The sequence below is a fragment of the Macrobrachium rosenbergii genome, chromosome 14 (assembly GCF_040412425.1).
Source record: "Macrobrachium rosenbergii isolate ZJJX-2024 chromosome 14, ASM4041242v1, whole genome shotgun sequence".
Taxonomy (NCBI): domain Eukaryota; kingdom Metazoa; phylum Arthropoda; class Malacostraca; order Decapoda; family Palaemonidae; genus Macrobrachium; species Macrobrachium rosenbergii.
This window is the reverse complement of record NC_089754.1, coordinates 40,027,214-40,047,646: the sequence shown is the minus strand read 5'-3', so window position 1 is coordinate 40,047,646 and position 20,433 is coordinate 40,027,214. Positions and strand designations below refer to the sequence as shown.

Below are 20,433 nucleotides of genomic sequence, written 5' to 3'. Positions count from 1 at the left end.
CAACACCTGGCCCCATCGATGCCCTTGCATCCTAACCACGTGGCCCTTTCCAAAGTATACTTTTCCTCGTGCCCCTCGACCGTATTCTCGAGCCCACACGCCATTGCCTGGAGTTTCGAGGAGTCCCCATCGCCTTGCCCCTTTACGGAAGCCCTTGCATCTCACCACGTGGAAGAAACTCGTCCTCGGAAATCGCAAGTCATCCACGGACCGCCTTCTACACGCCCTCGGAAAATCTGCTAAGGTAAAGTCCCCTGGAAGAGCCCCATTTCAGTCACGCTTTGTCTCGTAATATCTTCTTAAAGAGAAAGCCAGAAATCTCCCTTGTCTAATGTCCGTGCACCTCTTGCATCGGCAGTATTAATTCTTTATTACTCCTTTGGCACCCTCAGTGCAGCCTCGAATTCATTATTCTTTTGTCTATTTTCATTACTGGCGTATAATGTGCATATCTCATTTCAGAGGGATCCTATTTCGTGGAAGCTTCTCGGACTGTGGCTGGAATTCCCCAGTTTCATTCAACCTACTGAGTTCCTCTTTCACTAATGAGTAATGTCATTTATGTAAATACACTACTTTAAATGTGCCCACGTGTTTTACGTAATATTTCCCTCAGTAACAAGAGCCCTATGCTCATATGAAATTCTCCTTTGTTTTCCTCTTTTTATTTTTACGTTTTCCCGTACCCAAAGTCAGAATCACAAGGCTAAATTAACTTAAATTGTTGCTACCTGTCTCACAGAGCATATTTCAAACTAAAACCACGGAAAAACGTAAAAATATATATATATATACATATATACATATATATACACACATACATATATACATATATATATATATATATATATATATATATATATATATATATATATATATATATATATATATATATATATATATATATATATATATATATATATATATATATATATATATATATATATATATATATATATATATATATATATATATATATATATATATACTGTTACAGTCAACATATGTAATCAGTCATTATGCGTAATGACTGAAATTTCAGTCATCACGCAGAATGCACTTTAGGGACATTTGATACCCCAGGAGCTAGTACTAAACATGGCGATTGAAACATTTGACCCCAGGGACTAGTACTAAACCCGGCAAAACAGTGTAGGTGACTCACTGTTTCAAATGTTTAGTACTAGCTCCTGGGGTGATCAAATGTCCCCTAAGTGCATTACGTGATGATGACTGAAATTTCAGACATTACTATAATGACTGATTACGCATGTTGACTGTAACATATATATATATATATATATATATATATATATATATATATATATATATATATATATATATATATATATATATATAAAGTTTTTGTACTTTCCATCATTGTATCTACTTGAAGTACCCATAGGGATAAAAATGTGTATGTATTCATATATATATATATATATATATATATATATATATATATATATATATATATATATATATATATATATATATATATATATAAAAGTTTTTGTACTTTCCATCATTGTATCTACTTGAAGTACCCATAGGGTAAATGCAGATAGTCCTAAAAATGTGTATGTATGGATTCAAATACTCACAGTTTTCTAGATTTACAGATATTTTTATGAATGGAGAAGGTTTTGTTTATAGTTGTCAGTTATTGGTAATGAACTAATTAATATATTTCCAATGTGGATGATTAAAAAACTAATTAATAAATGTGAGTGAACTATAAAAACCTTGTATCATCAATAAATATAATTTTAATGTTAATTTAGATAGTCTGAATAATTTATCAGTATATGAAAATTAATTTCCCTGTTCTACATATAAAAGTAATTCTTAGTTTAACCAGACCACTGGGCTGATTAACACCTCTCCTAGGGCTGGCCCGAAGGATTAAACTTATTGTATGTGGCTAAGAAACAATTGGTTACCTAGCAATGGGATCTACAGCTTATTGTGGAATCCGAACCACATTATACCGAGAAATGAATTTTCTATCACCAGAAATAAATTCCTCTAATTCTTCATTGGCCGGCCGGAGATTCGAACTCAGGCCCGGCAGAGTGCTAGCCGAGAATGGTAGCAACCAGTCAAATGAAGAATCTGTTCTATATATACTATATATGTTTATACTATATATGTATATGTTATATGTAAATAATCATGGAAAAGTTAATTTCCCTGTTCTCCTATATATACTATCTACAATTACTTCATATGTATATGTTTTATGTAAATGATTTTGTTGTATAACTACCTTAACTATACTTATATGTGATGGTACAGTTTGTATCTTAATGCTTTAATTATAGCACTGTAGCGGATATGATAGTGACAGTTAATTGTACGTATATATTGATAATGTTTTAGTTATACAAGTATTATATTGTTATTATGGATGCTGTTAATGACTTAGGACTGCTACCAATGGGTAATATAAGTTGACACAATGCTGAAAAATGGTACATGAACTGTGTATATAAATTATCTCAGTGGTCTGATTAAACTACTTAATTATAATCCTCCTTGCCCCATGTTCTTGTTGTCAAAGCTACTGTGGCTTGAAGTGTGAACGGCATTGGCTACCTGGATAAGTGGGTTACCCATGCATGTTCAGTATGTACAGACATGGGAGAATTTTTGTTAGGAAAAATATGTGACACAAAGTGGGCTCTAAAGGTAAAAGGTTTGTGTGAAAAATTAATCTGGTACAATTAAAAATACTTTTTGCTTTAAATTTACTGAAAATTTTCTTTTCCAGAAGACCATTTCTTTGCGGAATGAAATTGCCCAGATAGATAAGAAGATCAAACATGAAAGGAAACTGTTAGACCCTTTGCATAAGCAGATAGAAGAATGTAAAGAATCCAGTGTACTCCAGAAAAGGACAGTACATACAAAGGTACCAATAGCTGATCAGTGATTTTTTAAAAATAGTGGACTCTAAGGTGAACATCTTCCATGTCCCATGGTAAATTACAGAGTGTGATTTATAGTTATAAAGTATAAAGTTTTTTTTTTTTTTACAGGTTGTAAAATCTCAAGAAGCCCTTCAGAAGGTTAAAGACCTTCGTACACAAGAAGATAAATTAGGAGAAGAGACAAAAGCAATAGTTTATGATTTCAATGCCAAAAAAGAAGCAGCACAGCAGCAGAGGATGGACCTTGAAAACTTCAGAAGACAGTTGGATGTTTTAGAAAGGCAGTTTGAGTCTTTACCTGCTGCTGATGGTTGGTGCACATGAATTTCTACTTTTATCAGCTCTAATTTCATCCCCTCCATTTTATATATTAGTCATTGCGAGCAGTTGAGGACTACAACTTTCAGTCTTTTACTGGGTATTAATTGTAAACACAGTGATGGATGGTACTGTAAGAGGTGCAAAAGAAACGAGCAGGTAAAAGTTACTGCTGGTTTATTACAGATTCGGGCAGTTTATATAGCGGCCGACTGGCGCCGAACCGCAGAAGACAATGACATGGAGCGTGACCTGAGGTCAAAAACAATTAACAATAATATTCGGCGAACAAGTACAATTTACAATACAAAAACATATAGAACTTCAATATGGATACAGTCTTGATGCCTGCGAATAAAGAAACATACGCTACGTGATTTATGACAGTTGGACAAATACATATAAAGTTGAAATGGTAGAAAATGGGTGACCTGGCACGTTAGGCGTGACGAATCGAGTTTGAAGAAAGTGGGAAGTCACCAAAGAAAACTTGCTCAGCGGAGACTTAATTAATGATGCCTTCGAAGAACTCCGCTGACGTCGATGTGGTGACTTTACAAATACTCTCCCCCCAAGACGTGGGACACGTCTGACTAATCTGTGTATCTGCTGGGACGCTGAAGGGTACCACGGCTTCTTGAAGACAACGGAGGGTTCTCCCGCACGTGAGGGTGCTGGGTTGCTGGTACGGGCGGGCCCTTCCTGGGACGGCCGCGCACCCGCCGTTTGCGGGGGCCTGGGCGTGGCGAAGGGCGGCTGGGCGGGGAAGGTGCTGCGGTGACGCCGGTGCTCTCCTCCAGGAAGGCGGGCTTTAAGCGGTCTACTGAAACCCAGTCGTTCCTCCCAGGGAGTGCCAGCAGGAACACCTTGCTGTTCCGCTCCAGCACGTGGAAGGGTCCCCTGTAGGGCCTGGTCAGTGGCAGGCGGACGGCGCGCGACTCTGGCGAAGACGTGGGTGGCAGATGACAGCTCTGGCGGTGTGAAGGTGGCCGACCTGCCGGTGTACGTGGCGCTTGCAAGGGGTAAACTTGCCCGCCACGCCGCGAGCCGCCTGCAGTGATGGGGTGTGGCGATCTTCTGTTACAAGCTCGCCCGGTACCACAAGGGGCTTCCCGTAGGTTTTTTCGGCTGCGGACAGGGTGCCGTCGGCTCTGGGGGCGGTTCTCAACAAACTGAGGAGGACCCACAGCAGCTGGTGTTTCCAGTCCTCGGCGGTGCAGCGGGCCATGAGGGACGCCTTCAGGGATCTGTGGAACCATTTGACCAGGCCTTTGGCCGCCGGGTTGTCCGTCGTGGTGGTGTGATGCATGGTCCCCAGTAGCTGAGCCAGGGCGGACCATAATTCGGACAGGAAGGCGGGGCCCCTGTCGGTTGTGATGTGGTCCGGGACGCCGGGCGGCTAACCCAACTGGAAAGCAGGGCCTCGCACACACGCTGGCGGTGGCTTCTTGCATAGGTGTGGCTCGGGCCACCTTGTCGAACGGTCTACCACCGTCAGGAGGTATCTGGACCCGCCTGATGGGGAAGGGGCCCGATGACGCCGACGTGAATGTGGCCGGCGGCGCTCTGGCTGTGGGAACTTGCCTACCCCAGACTGCGTGTGACGCCCCACCTTGCTGGTCTGGCACTGCAGGCACTGTTTCGCCCAGGGCGTGACGCCCTTCTGCACCCGTGCCAGACGAACTTTTTGAGAGCAGTTTGGCCGTGGTTCTGCCAGAGGGATGTGAGGGCCGTGAATTATGTCGAATATCTGGCGGTGACGTGAGGCTGGAACCAAGGGTCGGGGCTGGCCCGTACTGATGTCACACAGGAGACTTGGGCCTACGGGGGCGAGGGTCGTGTCCCGCCACTTAAGGGACGTGATGGCGGTGCGGTAGACTGGGGTTTCTGGGTCAGCGGCCTGTTCTCTGGCGAGGTCTTGGTAGTATACTACGAGCTGCAGTGCGTTCAACTCGACTCTGGAGAGGGCGTCTGCTACAGGGTTTTTTTGCCGGGGAGGTACCTGACGGAGCAGGTGAATTCGGCTATGGCTGAGAGGTGGTGCTGCTGCCTGGAAGACCATGCGTCCCCCTGCTTCGTGAAGGCGTGAACCAATGGCTGGTGGTCCGTGAAGATTGTGAAGGGCGTCCCCTCCAGGAGGAACTTGAAGTGCTGGACTGTGCGGTACATCGCGCAGAGTTCCCTGTCGAAGGTGCTGCTGTAGCGGGTCTCTGCGGGATTGTTGGTTGATGACCTGCCCAGGACAGATGACCTTAGCTGGAGAGGGGCCAGGGACAGTGTGCCAAGGCGGTTGCCTCGGATTACTGGCATCCGAACTTCCGTCAGGGGCCGTTAGCTGGGATGAACAGGGGCACCATCCCGAGGATCCCTTGGGAGGTGGGGTTGGGAACCTGGTTACAGGCTTCACGGCTTTTGATGTGAGTGGGTAGACACCTGCCGGGATACCTCGTGGCCCAGGAAGTCTGCTTTCTGGACGCCGAAGGTGCACTTGTCAAAACGGACGACAAGGCCATTTTCTTGGAGGCGCCACAGGACTGCCCTGATGTGCCTTTGGTGTTCACTGTGAGACCTGGAAAATATGAGGATGTCATCAACGTAGCAGACGCAGAATTTCAGGTCCCCGAGGATGCTGTCCATGAGCCGCTGGAAGGTTGCCCCGGCGTTCCTCAATCCGAAGGTGGAGAAGGCGAACACATAGGACCCGAACGGCGTGATGATGGCGGTCTTTGGTATATCCTCTGGTGCAACAGGTACCTGAAAGTATGATTTAAGAAGGTCCAATTTAGTGAATACCTTGGCTCCATGAAAGGAGGCCGTGAGGTCCTGCATGTTGGGCAAAGGGCAGTGGTCAGGCTCCATTGCAATGTTGAGACGTCTGTAGTCGCCGCAAGGTCTCCAGGAGCCGTCCGGTTTCTGCACCATGTGGAGGGGGGAGGCCCACGGGCTGGAGGCCTTTCTGCAGATTCCCATCCGCTCTATCTCTGCGAATGCCTTCTTCGCCTCCTGCAGGCGCTGTGGGGGAAGCCTTCGGAACTTCGCATGTGTCGGGGGGCCTTTAGTTGTTATGTGATGGTATATGCCATGTATGGCTTGGGCCCCGGGGACTTGTCGAAGTTCGGGCTTGAAAACTTCGGGGAACTCAGTCAGCAGGTGTGCATACTGGTGGGGGGCGACGGAGCTGATGGTGGGTGCCTTGGGTCCCGCTGTTAATGGGAGAGACCGGCAGGAGTCAGTATCGAGGAGGCTCTTACGCCTCACGTCGACTAGCAGGCCGAAGTGCGCCAGGAAATCGGGCCCCAGGAGCAGGGTTCCTACGTCCGCGACGATGAAGTCCCAGGAGTAATTTTGGCCAAGGATGGAGATCGACAGGGCCTGGTGCCGTAGGGAGAGGATGGGGATCCGTTGGCGGCCGTCAGAAGGCGGCCGGGTCTGGTTTCTGGCCGCGTCCTCCCTGGATGCCGGGAAGATCGATCTAAAGGCCCCTGTGTCGACCAGCATCATCCTGCCGGAGACGGTGTCGCGGACATAGAAGCCTACTGGTTCTGGGTTTTTCGGTTGCCATGGCGGTTTGTCCTGCTGGCCGTTGCCACCCCCATTTTTTGAACGGGCGAACGAGCAGGGCGGCAGGCAGTTTCGGGCGTCTTTGCCGAACCACTTGTGGTAGCGACAGAGGCGCGGGGAACTCCATTTGTTGTGGGTCGGTGGACGCCTCCTGGCGACGGCGTTGACATCCTGCTCCATTTCTTCTTCCGGCTGGACGGAGCTGACCAACTGTGTGGGCGCTTTTAGCCGCTGTGTGGCCTTCACGCAGTCCGTGAGGTGCTGCGCCGTTTCGATGAGGTCGTCGAGAGGCATGGTGTAGGGGTGAGGAATCTGGGTGCGGACCTCCTTGAGGAGCTGGCGAAGGTAGATCTCCAGCGACAGGCTTATTTCCTGTCGCTTTTTCGTGCCGTCGAAATCTGGTAGTGAAAGAAGGTCCACGACCATGCTCCATGCGTCTCTTGCGTTGAGGTCGTGCCGTGGGTTGACGGCGAGGTCGATAGCACGGGTGGCCCTCTCGGCGATAGGTAGGGAGCACGTTTCGAGGAGGGTCTTCTTCGCGATGTTGCATGTGAGGGGTTGTATCTCGGGCACCCGCAAGACGAGTTTTCTGTATACATCCTCCGGGAGGGCGTTAAGCACCGTGTCGGCCTGCAGGATTTCATCTGTCAGGTGCGCCACCCTGAAGTGGCTCTCAACCCTGCGCAGCCACATCGTTGGGTTCCCCTGTATAAAAGGTGGCAACTTTATGGTGAGGGCGGCCTGCGACTGTGTTGCCGGGCCATGGAGTGTTCGGGGCGCTGGCGTGGGTGTGGAGGTGCGGGAGGGCCTCGGTGCAGGGACGGGCGCGGGAGAGATGGGAGGAAAGTAGACCTCCGAGTCCGCGAGGTCCGCGGTTAAGTGCACGAAGGAGGGGATACCCACGTCCATGCTCGCTCCTTTGCCCTCTTACTGGAGTGGGGTACTCGTGTCAGAACGCACTTTCGTGCACCGTGTGGGTCCGTTAGTGACGCTGGTGGGTTTGCCGACGAGAGTCAGCACGCTCAAACGCTGGTCACAACGCCGTGTTTAGGCCGCTAAGAGCGTTGGAGGGTTCCTGGAGCCAAGACTGAGTCGCCGTGTTGGTCCACTAATGGCTCCAGGATACTCCGGGGGGTCACCACTGTAAGAGGTGCAAAAGAAACGAGCAGGTAAAAGTTACTGCTGGTTTATTACAGATTCAGGCAGTTTATACAGTGGCCGACTGGCGCCGAACCACGCAAGACAATGACATGGAGCGTGACCTGAGGTCAAAAACAATTAACAATAATATTCGGCGAACAAGTACAATTTACAATACAAAAACATATAGAACTTCAATATGGATACAGTCTTGATGCCTGCGAATAAAGAAACATACAATACATGATTTATGACAGTTGGACAAATACATATAAAGTTGAAATGGTAGAAAATGGGTGACCTGGCACGTTAGGCATGACGAATTGAGTGTGAAGAAAGTGGGAAGTCACCAAAGAAAACTTGCTCAGCGGAGACTTAATTAATGACGCCTTCGAAGCACTCCGCTGACGTCGATGTGGTGACTTTACAGTACAAGGATTATATGAAAATACTAGCCCCTCTCATGCGTTTATGTTGTCCATCATTTACTTTTACTTTCTTAATGTCATTCAACTCAAAGGTACAGTATTTAGTTGATGGTTTTGTGCATATAAAAATTAATTTTAAACTGCTACCAGGTCCAAAACTCAAATCTGCATACAGTATTTCTTTAGTGGTTTTACTTATACAGTGCTCCCCCATTTTTGCCCGGGAATAGGTTCCAGAACCTACTGCGGAAATGCAAAAATCCCCTCTAAAAATGCTTATAACTGGCTTATAACTGCCAAATACCTTGTATTTCTTAAAGTAAAATGCTTTTAACTGCCTATTTTAATATTTCACTGCTTAATTTGATAGTTCAAACAAAAATATACCTTAAATTATCACCCTAATACAATTTAATATCATTTTAAGCAAAAATACACCCCAAATCAATATCCCAAAACACCCAAAGTAACCTTACATTACAGTAGTCTCCTATTACTGTTACTCTTAAGTAGGCTATATACATCCCTAAAATGCTTATAACTGCCCATTTTAACATTTCATCGCCAAACTTGACAGTTCAAACAAAAATATGCCTCAGACTATCATCCCAGACCACCCTAACATCATTTCCAAATCATGTTGCCTATGACTGTTACTCTTATGTATCCCCCATCATTCAGACACGTTTTCTTTGCCCTACGTAACTCTGCTCATTGTTCTGCTCATATTGTATGTAATGCATTGGGCATATATTTTACATATATTTTCCTGTGTTGCAAGATGATTTTGAAATTATATTTACTGTACAGGTACATATTTCAGGATTAGAGCATACCTAAAATATTTGGGTAGTTTAGATTGACCAGACACGTATATACCTCCAAACAGAATGCTAGGTTTGTTAATTACATCGTTCAAATACATTTATGATAAAAAAATTATTTAGTACTGTAAGTTGTTATTAATCTCTGAAATGATATTATTAATATCATTTCAAAGTCATCTTAAACATTTATCCTTAAAAATATAGACTTCCGAGAGAGAGAGAGAGAGAGAGAGAGAGAGAGAGAGAGAGAGAGAGAGAGAGAGAGAGAGAGAGAGAGAGAGAGAGAGAGAGAGAGAGAGAGAGAGGAGAGAGAGAGAGAGAGAGAGAGAGAGAGAGTTACCCTTAAAAATATAGACTTACGAGAGAGAGCGAGAGAGAGAGAGATTTTTCATTATCAGCTATTTTATTTAACCACCAAATGGGCAGACATGTACTGTTGAATGTGATTGCTGAATCAGCTGCATTAGTAGAGAGTTTTCTCTATATTTCTGATTACCGCTTTCTCTCTGGTACTACATCTGGCGAGTAACGTGCCGATGTGATTCATCTTCTGAAGGGAGAGGTCAATATACTGGAATTTCATCATTAATTCTAGATTTACAAAGTAAGTCCAATAAGGAGGACATGATCCATAGAGTTATATCTTACAACATAGACAAATTTGGGTATTAGTCAAATCAACGATATGGCCAACATTTCATTCGGCTTCAACTGAATATGATCACGGCAGTGGTTTGGAGTAGAGTCATGGTGCTGAGGGGTGTACTTATTTTATAGTCGATGGGTCAGCAGGGGCCAGGTCACATGCTGAATTTTCATTGGCTGGTGGTGCAATGCTGGTCTCCTATTGGCTGGAGAAAGTTCCCTGTAAGCCACTTCTCAGGCTCAAAGGTTGCGTCGCTGCAGCCTGGTGGACTGACGAGGCTGGAGCCTGATGTCACTGGGTGGTGCGTGACATTGGGTGATGTCATTGTTGCACGAATTCTCATTGGCTGCAGGGCTGCTCGTCTCAGGTATTACAAGGCCAGGGGTGTTGCTCATTCTGGTATTACTTTCTTGTCCTGGTATTATTCTTCTCAAATTAGTGGGGAGGAAGATTGTCCTGGTATTATTCTTCTCAAATTAGTGGGGAGGAAGAGCACTTCCTGTGTCATGTTCAGTGGTGGTTTCTCCTGCTGGATGAGTAGCGCTTCAACCAGGCTCAGACGTCAGTCTGCCAGACTGTAGTGACGCAACCCTCAAGCCTGAGAAGTGGCTTACAGAGAACTTTCTCCAGCCAATAGGGGACCAGCATTGCACCACCAGCCAATGAAAATTCAGCATGTGACCTGCCCCCCTGCTAACACATCAACTATAAAACGAGTAGACCCCATAGTGCCATCATTCTACTCCAAATCACTGCCGTGATCATATTCGGTTGAAGTCGAATGAAACATTGGCCATATCGTTGATTTAACTAATACCCAAATTTGTCTACATTGTATAAGATATATTCTAAGGATCATGTCCTCCTTATTGGACTTACTTTTGTAAATACATAATTATTGACAAAATTCCCTTATATTGACTTCTCCCTTCGGAAGATGAATCACATTGACAGGTTACTCGCCAGATGTAGTACCAGAGAAAGCAGTAATCAGAAATATAGAGAAAACTCTCTACAAGATTAATGCAGCTGACACAGCAATCACATTTAACAGTACATGTCTGAAAGAGTGTCTCTTGCCAGTATGCACCAAACTATGCCTGCATGACCCTTCAGCCCGCAATAAGAGCAACACCAGGAGCTTCAGGAAAGCCCTCCTACAACGACAACTAAAAGCCAAGACAGATGAACGCCGTGCCCTGCGTGAGGAGGCTGTGAAACTACAAGAAGAATGGGCAACCATGCGACAAAACAGCGAGCAGCATACAGTACTCTGAGCATCCCAGGAATTGATGACAGCTTTGTAGGAGGTAACTAGGTAGCAGACCATCCTGGTGTCTACGAAGGAGAGGACCATCCTGATGAAGGAGACGACCAACAAGATAATGACATAACAATCCAAGACCTGAGATACCCGAGAGCAGCGAGGCATGCCGCGTCCACCTTAAAGAAAAGGATAGGATAAGATGTCTGCGGGACATCACACGGAAGCTCATTTCTTTCAGTGGGGATAAGCTCCGGATGCCGCAGCAGACCACAGGATATATTAATCTCACTGACTATGAGCCTACTCCCAACGAAGATGAACTGTTGTGGTTAGGACTTAACTACCATGCCATCGTTAAGCCGAAACCCCTAGAGAAGCGCCTAGAGGTTGAGTTGTTGCTCAGTTCCATACAGCAGTTTGAGAACCATAACCTCATTCAGACCATTGACTCCCTGCAGTCCCTCCTGCTTCCTGAAGCCCTCACGGAATTCGTTACCTATAAGATTGGTATCCTTTCTTGTGAAATGAAGGAGGCTGCCAGGAAGCTGCGACAAAGAGAAGACATCACTGTGCGCCGTGCAGACAAGACAGCCTTCGTTCCCATCAACACAGCGGAATACCATCAGAAGCTGGATGCAATCTTGTCTGACAACACCAAGTTCGAGCGTCTCTCCCTACCAATGGCATAAAGAAAGAAGCCAGTGACATCATCAGTGGTGTTAATGCAGCGACCAATACAGTACACCTCCCGCCCATCATCAGAGACTAAAGCCTGGAATATTTGTATGGAAATGTAAAGACTTACAAGAATGGGAATCCACTCCATCCTATCATTAGCCAGATGCCTGCCCCCACATATGGACTAGCCAAGCCCCTCAACCAGATTCTGATGCCCTATGTGCCAAACCGATACAGCTTGAGCTCTTCAGTGGAGTTTTTAGAAGAGATTCGAGACTCCCCACGGACAGGAACCATCGCCTCCTTGGGCATAGAATCCCTATTTATGAACGTGCCTGTAGACAAGACCATCAAAACCATCATGGACTGCATCTACTGGGACCCCACAGCACCCCAATTGAGCATCCCAGAAGCATCTCTGCAGGCTCCCCTCAAGATATGTATGAAGAAGGCCCCTTCTCCACCCACAAGGGCCAGATGTTCAGACAGAAGGATGGTGTCGCGATGGGCTCGCCTTTGGTTGTTCTTTTTTGCGAACTTCTACATGGGCACAGTGGAGGAGAGGGTCTTCTTTCATATAGGGAAACCCTGCAAATATGCCAGATATATAGATGATATCTTCGTGCAGGCAGAAGACGAGGATGAGGTCGAAGCAGTCCGTTGCATGTTCCAGCAGTGTAGTTCCTTGAACTACACCATCAAATTCACCATTCAAATTAGGAGTAATGCATATTGATGATGGTGGTATTACTTAGCAGCTTCTGAAAGATATGATACAGAAATGGGTAAACTTGCTAATTTTCATTAATACATTGTGTCCCCTGGCTGCCCAAGAATGAGTCATGAAAGTTGTGTATATAAATTAAACTCTATTTTTGTATAAGTAACATACCAAGTAATTACTTGGCTATTGATTATGCTTGCATGGCATCCTAATTTAAAAATTTTGTTGCAATGCATCGGTTGCAAAGCAGGGGGTGACAGGCCCCGCCCACTGCAACAGGAGCGTAGGAGCGACTTACTGCCAGCTGCATTATTCTATTTTATGCCCTGCTGCCGACAGCATGTTGCACTCTGCAACCCTGCATAATTCGCCGGTTCATGCTTGCTTGCCGAATTCAGGAAGTAATTACTTTTGTTTGTCAAACTGTTTCATTTTTTTACTACACTCTTTGCATTAGATTCTTTCTTCTGTAATTACATTGGATTCTAGCACTTCCAGTTGTTGTTACTGTAGTGAGGGCCGTAAAAGTAGACTTAATAAGATTTGTTATGATGCACATTCCAAATGTACTAAGTGTAGGGGGCAAGAGTGTTCGAGAGAGAATACATGTTCGGAGTGCAAGGACTGGGATGACTGTAAATGGAAGGTGCTCAAATCCCATCTGAATAGACTTGATAAAAATAGGACTAGAAAGGCGGCCATTTGAGCCGAAAGTAGGGCCTCTGTAAGTAAGGATTCTTCCCCTAAACCTAAGACTGATTCTAGCCTAGCTCTTCCTTCTACTCCTGAACATAATCTCTCTCCTATTCTCAGTCAGCCCTCTATTGCTCCACATACTCCAGTGCTTCTGGCCCAGAAGCTAGTTGCATTCTGAAACTGGTAAATGGTGAAGGATTTTTGAGGACCCTTCATATCCTCTTGTAATTCCATGTTTCAGTTTTCTAAAAAATAAAAAATTACATGATTAGGGTAGTTTTTTGGAGAATAATTATTAATATTTGTCAGTTTGTGTTCATCTTTATATTTTTGCAAGTAAACATACACAAATTTTTCTTTACAGAAGAAGAGATCCGTAGAAAGATGCAGGCACTAACTCAGGATGTTTCTTCTGGGTCTGCTAAGCTAGCAGATATTTGCAATGAAATAGACGAATTAATCGCAGAAAATCAAGACACTAAAAGGCGGATAAAAAATCATCAGACTCAAATAGAAGCTGCTCAGGTAATTTTGTAGTGTATTTTGTTGAGGATATTGTCTTAGTATTGTACAGTAGTTGAAACAGATCTCTGAATCATTTCTGACCCCAGAGGGCTGGCTCAAAATTTGAGAAGTGATAATTGGAGGATGACAAGGAAGCCGGACAGCTATGTGAGAAAAGACTAAAAGGAACTGATGACAGTTTGAAGGCAGAAAGCAGTGCTTTACAACCTACAGGCAGGAACCTCTAATAGGGCTTGCCTAGTGACGAAAATCAGCAATTTTTGGCACTGAAAATTGCCAATTTCCGCTTATCGGTGCTGATGCATACCTAGCAGAGGCGCCGATAACTGAAAATCGGCGATTTTCGGCACCAATAAGTGCCGAAAATTGCCAATTTTCGGTTATCGTCACGCTGTCAGAACGGAACCCTCACCGATAACCGGGGACTGCTTGTATAGCAAAAATGAAAATATTCAACATAGTTTATACATCTGGGAAGGAAAAGGAAGCATACGGTCACAAATATAAAATATCTTTCAAAGGATACCAGCTACTTAAATAGCCCTTTGTTGGCCGACTCGGTTGAGCTTCAGACTGTCACTCGATGGGCCGGAGTTCAATTCCCGTGGCCGGCTGATGAAGAGTTAGAGGAATTTATTTCTGGTGACAAATTCATTTCTCGCTATAATGTGGTTGGGATTCCACAATAAGCTGTAGGTCATGTTGCTAAGTAACCAATTGGTTCTTAGCCACGTAAAATAAGTCTAATCTTTGGGCCAGCCCTAGGAGAGCTGTTAATCAGCTCAGTGGTCTGGTAAAACTAAGGTATACTTAACTTTTTTAGCTACTTAAATGATACGGTATCAATTAGTTCACCTTCCAAGGTCATGTGGCTCAGATGTTTTTATAATCAGAGTCACTTGTCCTTAAGGTACAAGAGTTGCTCATCTTTCACCCCATGGCAGAGGACAACTGAAATTTTGAGAGCTCCCAAACCCCAATGAAGCCTTAGTAGTGCAGTCCACAGTCTCCTTTTCAAGGAAGGAGACAGAGAAAACGTGACGGTGTACTTTGTTTTAGGGGAAAGATAATATGAGGCTTCTTTCCCACAGCCTCAGATTCTTCCATATTCTAAGTGTTCCCCTGTAGGGAGGTAGTGCTGTCAGTGCACCTCGTGTTGTGCACTGTAGGCATTACTTAAGGTTCTTTGCAGGGTGCCTTTGGCCCCCAGCTGCAACCCTTTAATTCCTTTTACTGTCCCTCCATTCATATTCCCTTTCTTTCATCTTACTTTCCACCCTCTCCTAACAATTGATTCATAGTGCAACTGAAAAGTTTTTCCTCCTGTTACCCCTTTCAAACCTTTAATGTCAATTTCTGTTTCAGCAGTGAATGACCTCATAGGTCCCAATGCTTGGCCTTTGGCTTAAATTCTATATTCTATTTTATATTCAAAGAATTGGAAGTTGTTGTAGGGATTGGAAGCAAAATCCGTAAAAATTTGGGTTGTTCAAGAAGATTATCAACCCTCCCTTACAGAAACACTCGGTTGGTTTGATTCCTTTGGATTATAACCTATACAAAGGTGATTTAAACGAGGTTCAAACAATAGATGATCTAAGACCAATGACAGGAAAGGGAGCAATAGAAATGACTAGCTGTTCCATTATTTCTACAGATGTTTCTTTATTTCCTAGAAATCGACAGGGGTCTGGTGTCCCATTATTGAATTTGTTCTCAGGATCGATTTCTCAGTTAGACCTTTGCTGGAAAGACTATAGTTTCAGCCCATCAATCAATCCAAAAAAATGGTACTTTGTAACATCGCTGGACCTTGGAGAGACATATATCCATGATCCTTTGAACCCGAACTCTAGAGAGCTCCTTTCTTTGGTATGGGTAGGAAATGTCCCATTCTGAGAAGGTTGCAAGAGTAATGTAGTTTTCAGAGCTCTGTTATATCACACCAAGTAGAAATTATTCTGTGGTTGGTCCATTCTCTGCTACTATATCCTTGTATCCCAACTGTAATGGATTTTTATCTCTCTCTCTAAAGAAAGACAAAAGTGGCTATCAGTATTGGCCCTCCAGCTCTGCCCATGCAAAGGTATTTTGAAGTATGATGTTTAGATCTTTCAGAGTTTAACAATTTCAAAGTCAGGTACACAGGAAAACTATTAAGCTCTCCCAGATGGGATCTGGCGATGTAGAAGCCTTTTGTTTTTATATGTGTGAATTTTGATTTCTTCCCCTTGGAAGTTGATTTATAGTGTGTACTAAAAACCTGTGTTTAGGGGTGTGTCTAATTCTAAAGTTGTATTAGTAGTGGTATTATGGTATAGTCCACTAACTATTTTTTTATTCTGGTGTGGAAAAGTGAGGGAACTCCTAATTTTGTATAACTTTTTGCCAATACAGGATGTAACACAACAGCGATTTGAACTTCTGCGACAGAAGAATGTTGATGCCTTCAAAGCAGCAAAATGGCTTAAGGATAATGAAAACATGTTTTCTTCTCCATTTTACATGCCTATTTGCATATTGGTAAGTTTTAATACTGTATGTTTTGCTAATTTTAGATAAACACAAGATCTGTATGTTGTATATCATTAAAATTTCGTATCACTGGAGTTTCAAATTTTTTACGAGGATTTATTATGGCATATACAGGAGTGCATAAGATGTCCCTTTTTCATGGTTTTTTTTTTTTTTTTTTTTTATTTTTTTTATTATTTTAGAAATTACACCCAGTGTACAATATGGTAAGGAACAAACATTTTGCATTTTATAAGATTAAGTAGAACATACCAGTTTTATCAGGTGCTCACTCTAGTGTTAAACCTTTTGTCTTAAATTAGAATCTCAAAAATAACGTAGTAAATTTATAATGATCCTATATACCCCGTAGGGGGTTAGTGCCATCAGTGCACCTCATGGGGTGCACTGTAGGCATTACTAAAGGTTCTTTGCAGCTTCCCTTCAGTCCCTAGCTGCAACCCCTTCCTTTCATTTTACTGTACCTCCATTCATATTATCTTTCTTCCATCTTGCTATCCACCCTCTCCTAACAATTATTTCATTGTGCGACTACAAGGTTTTCCTCCTGTTATCCTTTCAAAGCTACCTACTCTCAGTTTCCTTTCCAGCGTTGAATGACTTCATAGGTCCCAGTGCTTGGTCTTTGGCATAAACTCTATATTCCATTCCATTCCATACCATACCATACCATACCATACCATTCCACTCCACTCCATCATGATCCCACTTATCATTTTTAAATATAATTCATGTCCCTAAATGTTCTTAACAACATTAGAGGCTGTACAGTATGGCAACATTAGAAGCTGTACAGTATGGTAGTTACAAAAAAAATAAAAATAAAACAGCCCTCCTGCCTTTTGCTATCAGATGCTTACGAGTGCAGAATGTTTGTGGAGTTAATGCTCAAGTTTTAATTGCAGAATCTACTGAGATTTCATTGTTAAAAGTATTTTTTGGTAATTTTTTGCAATAATTTTCAGTTTGAATTGCATCACTTGGCAGTGGTTATCAGATGTGCGAATAACAAGAGGATATTCACTGTTGATGTTCAGAGGATGCTTGATCCATGAAAAATCCAGTCCAAAAATAATCCTAAAAACAGTATTTCTGAAATCTCCAGTGTTGTTTCATTGTTGCTATGAGAACTAATATTCAACAGCTCTACAGGATAACTAATTTCATTTTAAACTTAATTCATCTTAAAAGAACTTGAGAAAGACAGCTAAATCAGAGCATCTGGATACCAAGAGAACATAATGACAGTTACTTGAAAATGGGGTTCTTGCTAAAAAGAAGAAATGACACGGACAACAATAATAAGAGTACAGATCTGTCTGTTAGACAAAAGCGTAAAGTATATAGGAGACTGATTAGTTCAGTAAACTGATTACTTAATTTGTAGGTCTCAAAAATATCATATCAGTGTACCACAGATTTTGTTAAAACTATTTTAGTATTGTATTATATTGTTAATTTTTTTATCTTTCAGATAAACTTAAGAGATTCAGCATTTGCTGATTTTGTAGAAAGTACCATCAGCCTCAGTGATTTAATAGCCTTTGTTTTTGAAGATAAGGACGAAATGAATAAATTCAAGTCAATGATGGACAGATTGAAATTGAGAGTCAATATTATACATTCAGTCCCTACTGATTTGTCAGTGTACAGGCCACCTTTTCCATTGAATGCAATAAGGTGAGAGAGGACATACGCATGTTTTGAGCTTTTTATTATTGCGAGTTATTGGCACCATACAATGCACAGAATTCTTATTTTTCTTATCCCATAATGGTATAAAAGGATGATCCACCTGTTGATTCCAGCTTAGAAATGAAACAGAGTAGAGTTTACCCACTATGTAAAACATCCCCTAGTTAAGGAGAGTTCCTTGCCTTACCTGTGTTGCATCTGCATTATATATTTGCTGTTCTTTAAGTATGTATAGCCAGTAATATTAATATTAAGAAGTTTAACCAGACCGCTGAGCAAACTTATTTAGCTTTCTCAGGGCTGGCCCAAAGTATTGGTCTTTACTCATAATAAAGCTTAGATTTTTGTTTACTAAATTACAGATTTTAAAAATTTTATAGATTAATTGAAAATGGATATTCTGACAAAATTTTGGCTATTTGTTTTGTTTCTAAAATTTTGTATTTATATTCTTGTTTTCCACATTGATGAACATATATAGACACATCATTCTTGTTTTCCACAATGATGAACATATACAGAGACATAAGTATACTGTATAGTGATTAAAGGTTCTCATATAGATGATGATATTAAATGATACTATTGGACTACCAGTCCATTCATGAACAGATTAGTTAATTGAAGAAAGGACTTGTAAGATTTTGATTCCTGATTTTTGATGTAACTCTTACAATGTTTTCATTAAAAGCTGGTGAATAAGGAGATTATACCTACACGAATATAAACCATTGGGGTTCATGTAGAAATTGCCTTCAGCACAAGCTGGAGCAGACTATTCTACACAAGTTTGTCCGGTAGTTGCACTACAGGTGGGAGGGGCGAGGGGTACCCTCACCACCTCCCGTTGCTGAGTTGTGCATCTACTTGCCTTATAGCCTTCATCCAGAGCGGACGCATCTCTACCTCTTCCTCTGCCGGAGTGTGTGCCGGTTGTTTTCTCCTGCACTTCATCCTGGTTTTTCCTTCCTTGTTGTTGTGCTTTTGTGTGTATTGTGATATCTGTTCTTATATTGTTGGTTTATCATGCAAACCCAACAATCATCTAAGCCTAGACCCCTCTTTTGCCCGGGTGTTGGAAAGAGGTGATGTAACTGCTGTCTCTCACCCTTTGAAGTAGACCCGCACACCGTTTGCATGAAATGCCACAAATGTGTGTGCTCTATGGTTGATCCTTGTGGTGAGCACTGCATTTGGTCCCCAGAACAGTGGACAAGGATTGCTGGAAAGAGGAAATCTAAGAGGGCTGCCCCCCTGTCCTCGGAGGGATATTCTCCTCCGAGGACGCTGGGTAGCTCCTTGTCTCTTTCCATGCGGCTCCCTTTCACTGCCACCTCTTCTAGGGGGGAGGTCATCCCTCCACGTTCCCATTTCTTCAATAAAGGGTGGTTCGTGTGAGGGGCAGAAGCCGATCACGATCTCTCGAGGACTTTCTCTGTGTGCTCAGCGGGAGCATTCTCCCCCTGGGCAAAGGGAGGCAGTCCCTGATAACCCATCTTTTTCAGGTCTGGGAGAGATCGGGAAGACTCTTTAAGATCTTAGGAATCCCTGGCCATCCTTAGGTTTTCCCAGGTAACCCTCAGTGCAGGGCTTGATTGTGCACCTAAGTGCCTCCAATCTGCCTCCCGTCTCTAATGCTTCAGTAACTGGAACTACGGTTTCCGTTACAGGATCTAAGGTCACCATGGCTACTGTCAACGCGCCTTCAGTTAGTCATCCTGTCCCAACAACATCGATGCGCCCTCCAGGGTCTCCCGACACTAAGGATCCAAGGACCTTCTCCTGGATAAATTGATGAAGAGGTACAAACATGACCGCAAGAGGACGTCAAAGAAGAGACCCCGTTCACCTTCATCATCATCTGCAGCATCATCTTCTCCACCGGCTTTCGCCTCCTCCCCTTCTCCTTCTATGGGTCCTGTTATGCTGACAGATCTGAAGAGAGAAAAGGTGGTTGCTCTAGACTGTAAGAAGGCCCTCTGGCCCTTTCACGACATGTTTTCTTCTAAGGAAGAAGCACGAGGATCTCTCTACGGCTCCCCTGTCCCCGGACAAGGAACCTGCTTCTCAGACATCCCCGGACATCGAGGCGCGGAAGCACCACGTGCTCAGGCTACCCATGACGTAGCTTCCACGAGCCAAGTCCGTGTATGTGGATCCCCACGTATACCGACACCTAAGACATGGATACCAGACAACAGATGCCCATCATGTCTGGTAAAGAACCTTCAGACAACAGATGCCCATCATGTCTGGTAAAGAACCTTCTTCTGTGCAGGGCTCCAAGGTTCTGACCTGGGGACTCATCCCCATCATAGACCCCCATGTAGCAACGTAATCTGTAGCACACTCCTGTACCCTGGACGATCTGCGGACATGGGTTTCCTCGACCTGTGCCGCTGAAGGTTCTTGTGCCCAGGTTCTAATAGGACCCACGCAGCTCCAGGGTCCCTGGACCGG

The 20,433-nt window shown here is 43.7% G+C and overlaps 1 protein-coding gene across 1 annotated transcript in view; it reads left to right on the top strand.

The window, feature by feature from the left end:
- LOC136845982 (structural maintenance of chromosomes protein 5-like) overlaps positions 1 to 20,433 on the top strand; it is an 88,822-nt gene that overhangs the window by 34,590 nt on the left and 33,799 nt on the right. Inside the window, exons 8-12 of the mRNA XM_067116552.1 lie at positions 2,774 to 2,914; positions 3,042 to 3,243; positions 13,583 to 13,743; positions 16,141 to 16,266; positions 17,753 to 17,958. Of these exons, the coding sequence (XP_066972653.1) occupies positions 2,774 to 2,914; positions 3,042 to 3,243; positions 13,583 to 13,743; positions 16,141 to 16,266; positions 17,753 to 17,958 (836 nt within the window). The remainder of the gene's footprint in view (positions 1 to 2,773; positions 2,915 to 3,041; positions 3,244 to 13,582; positions 13,744 to 16,140; positions 16,267 to 17,752; positions 17,959 to 20,433) is intronic.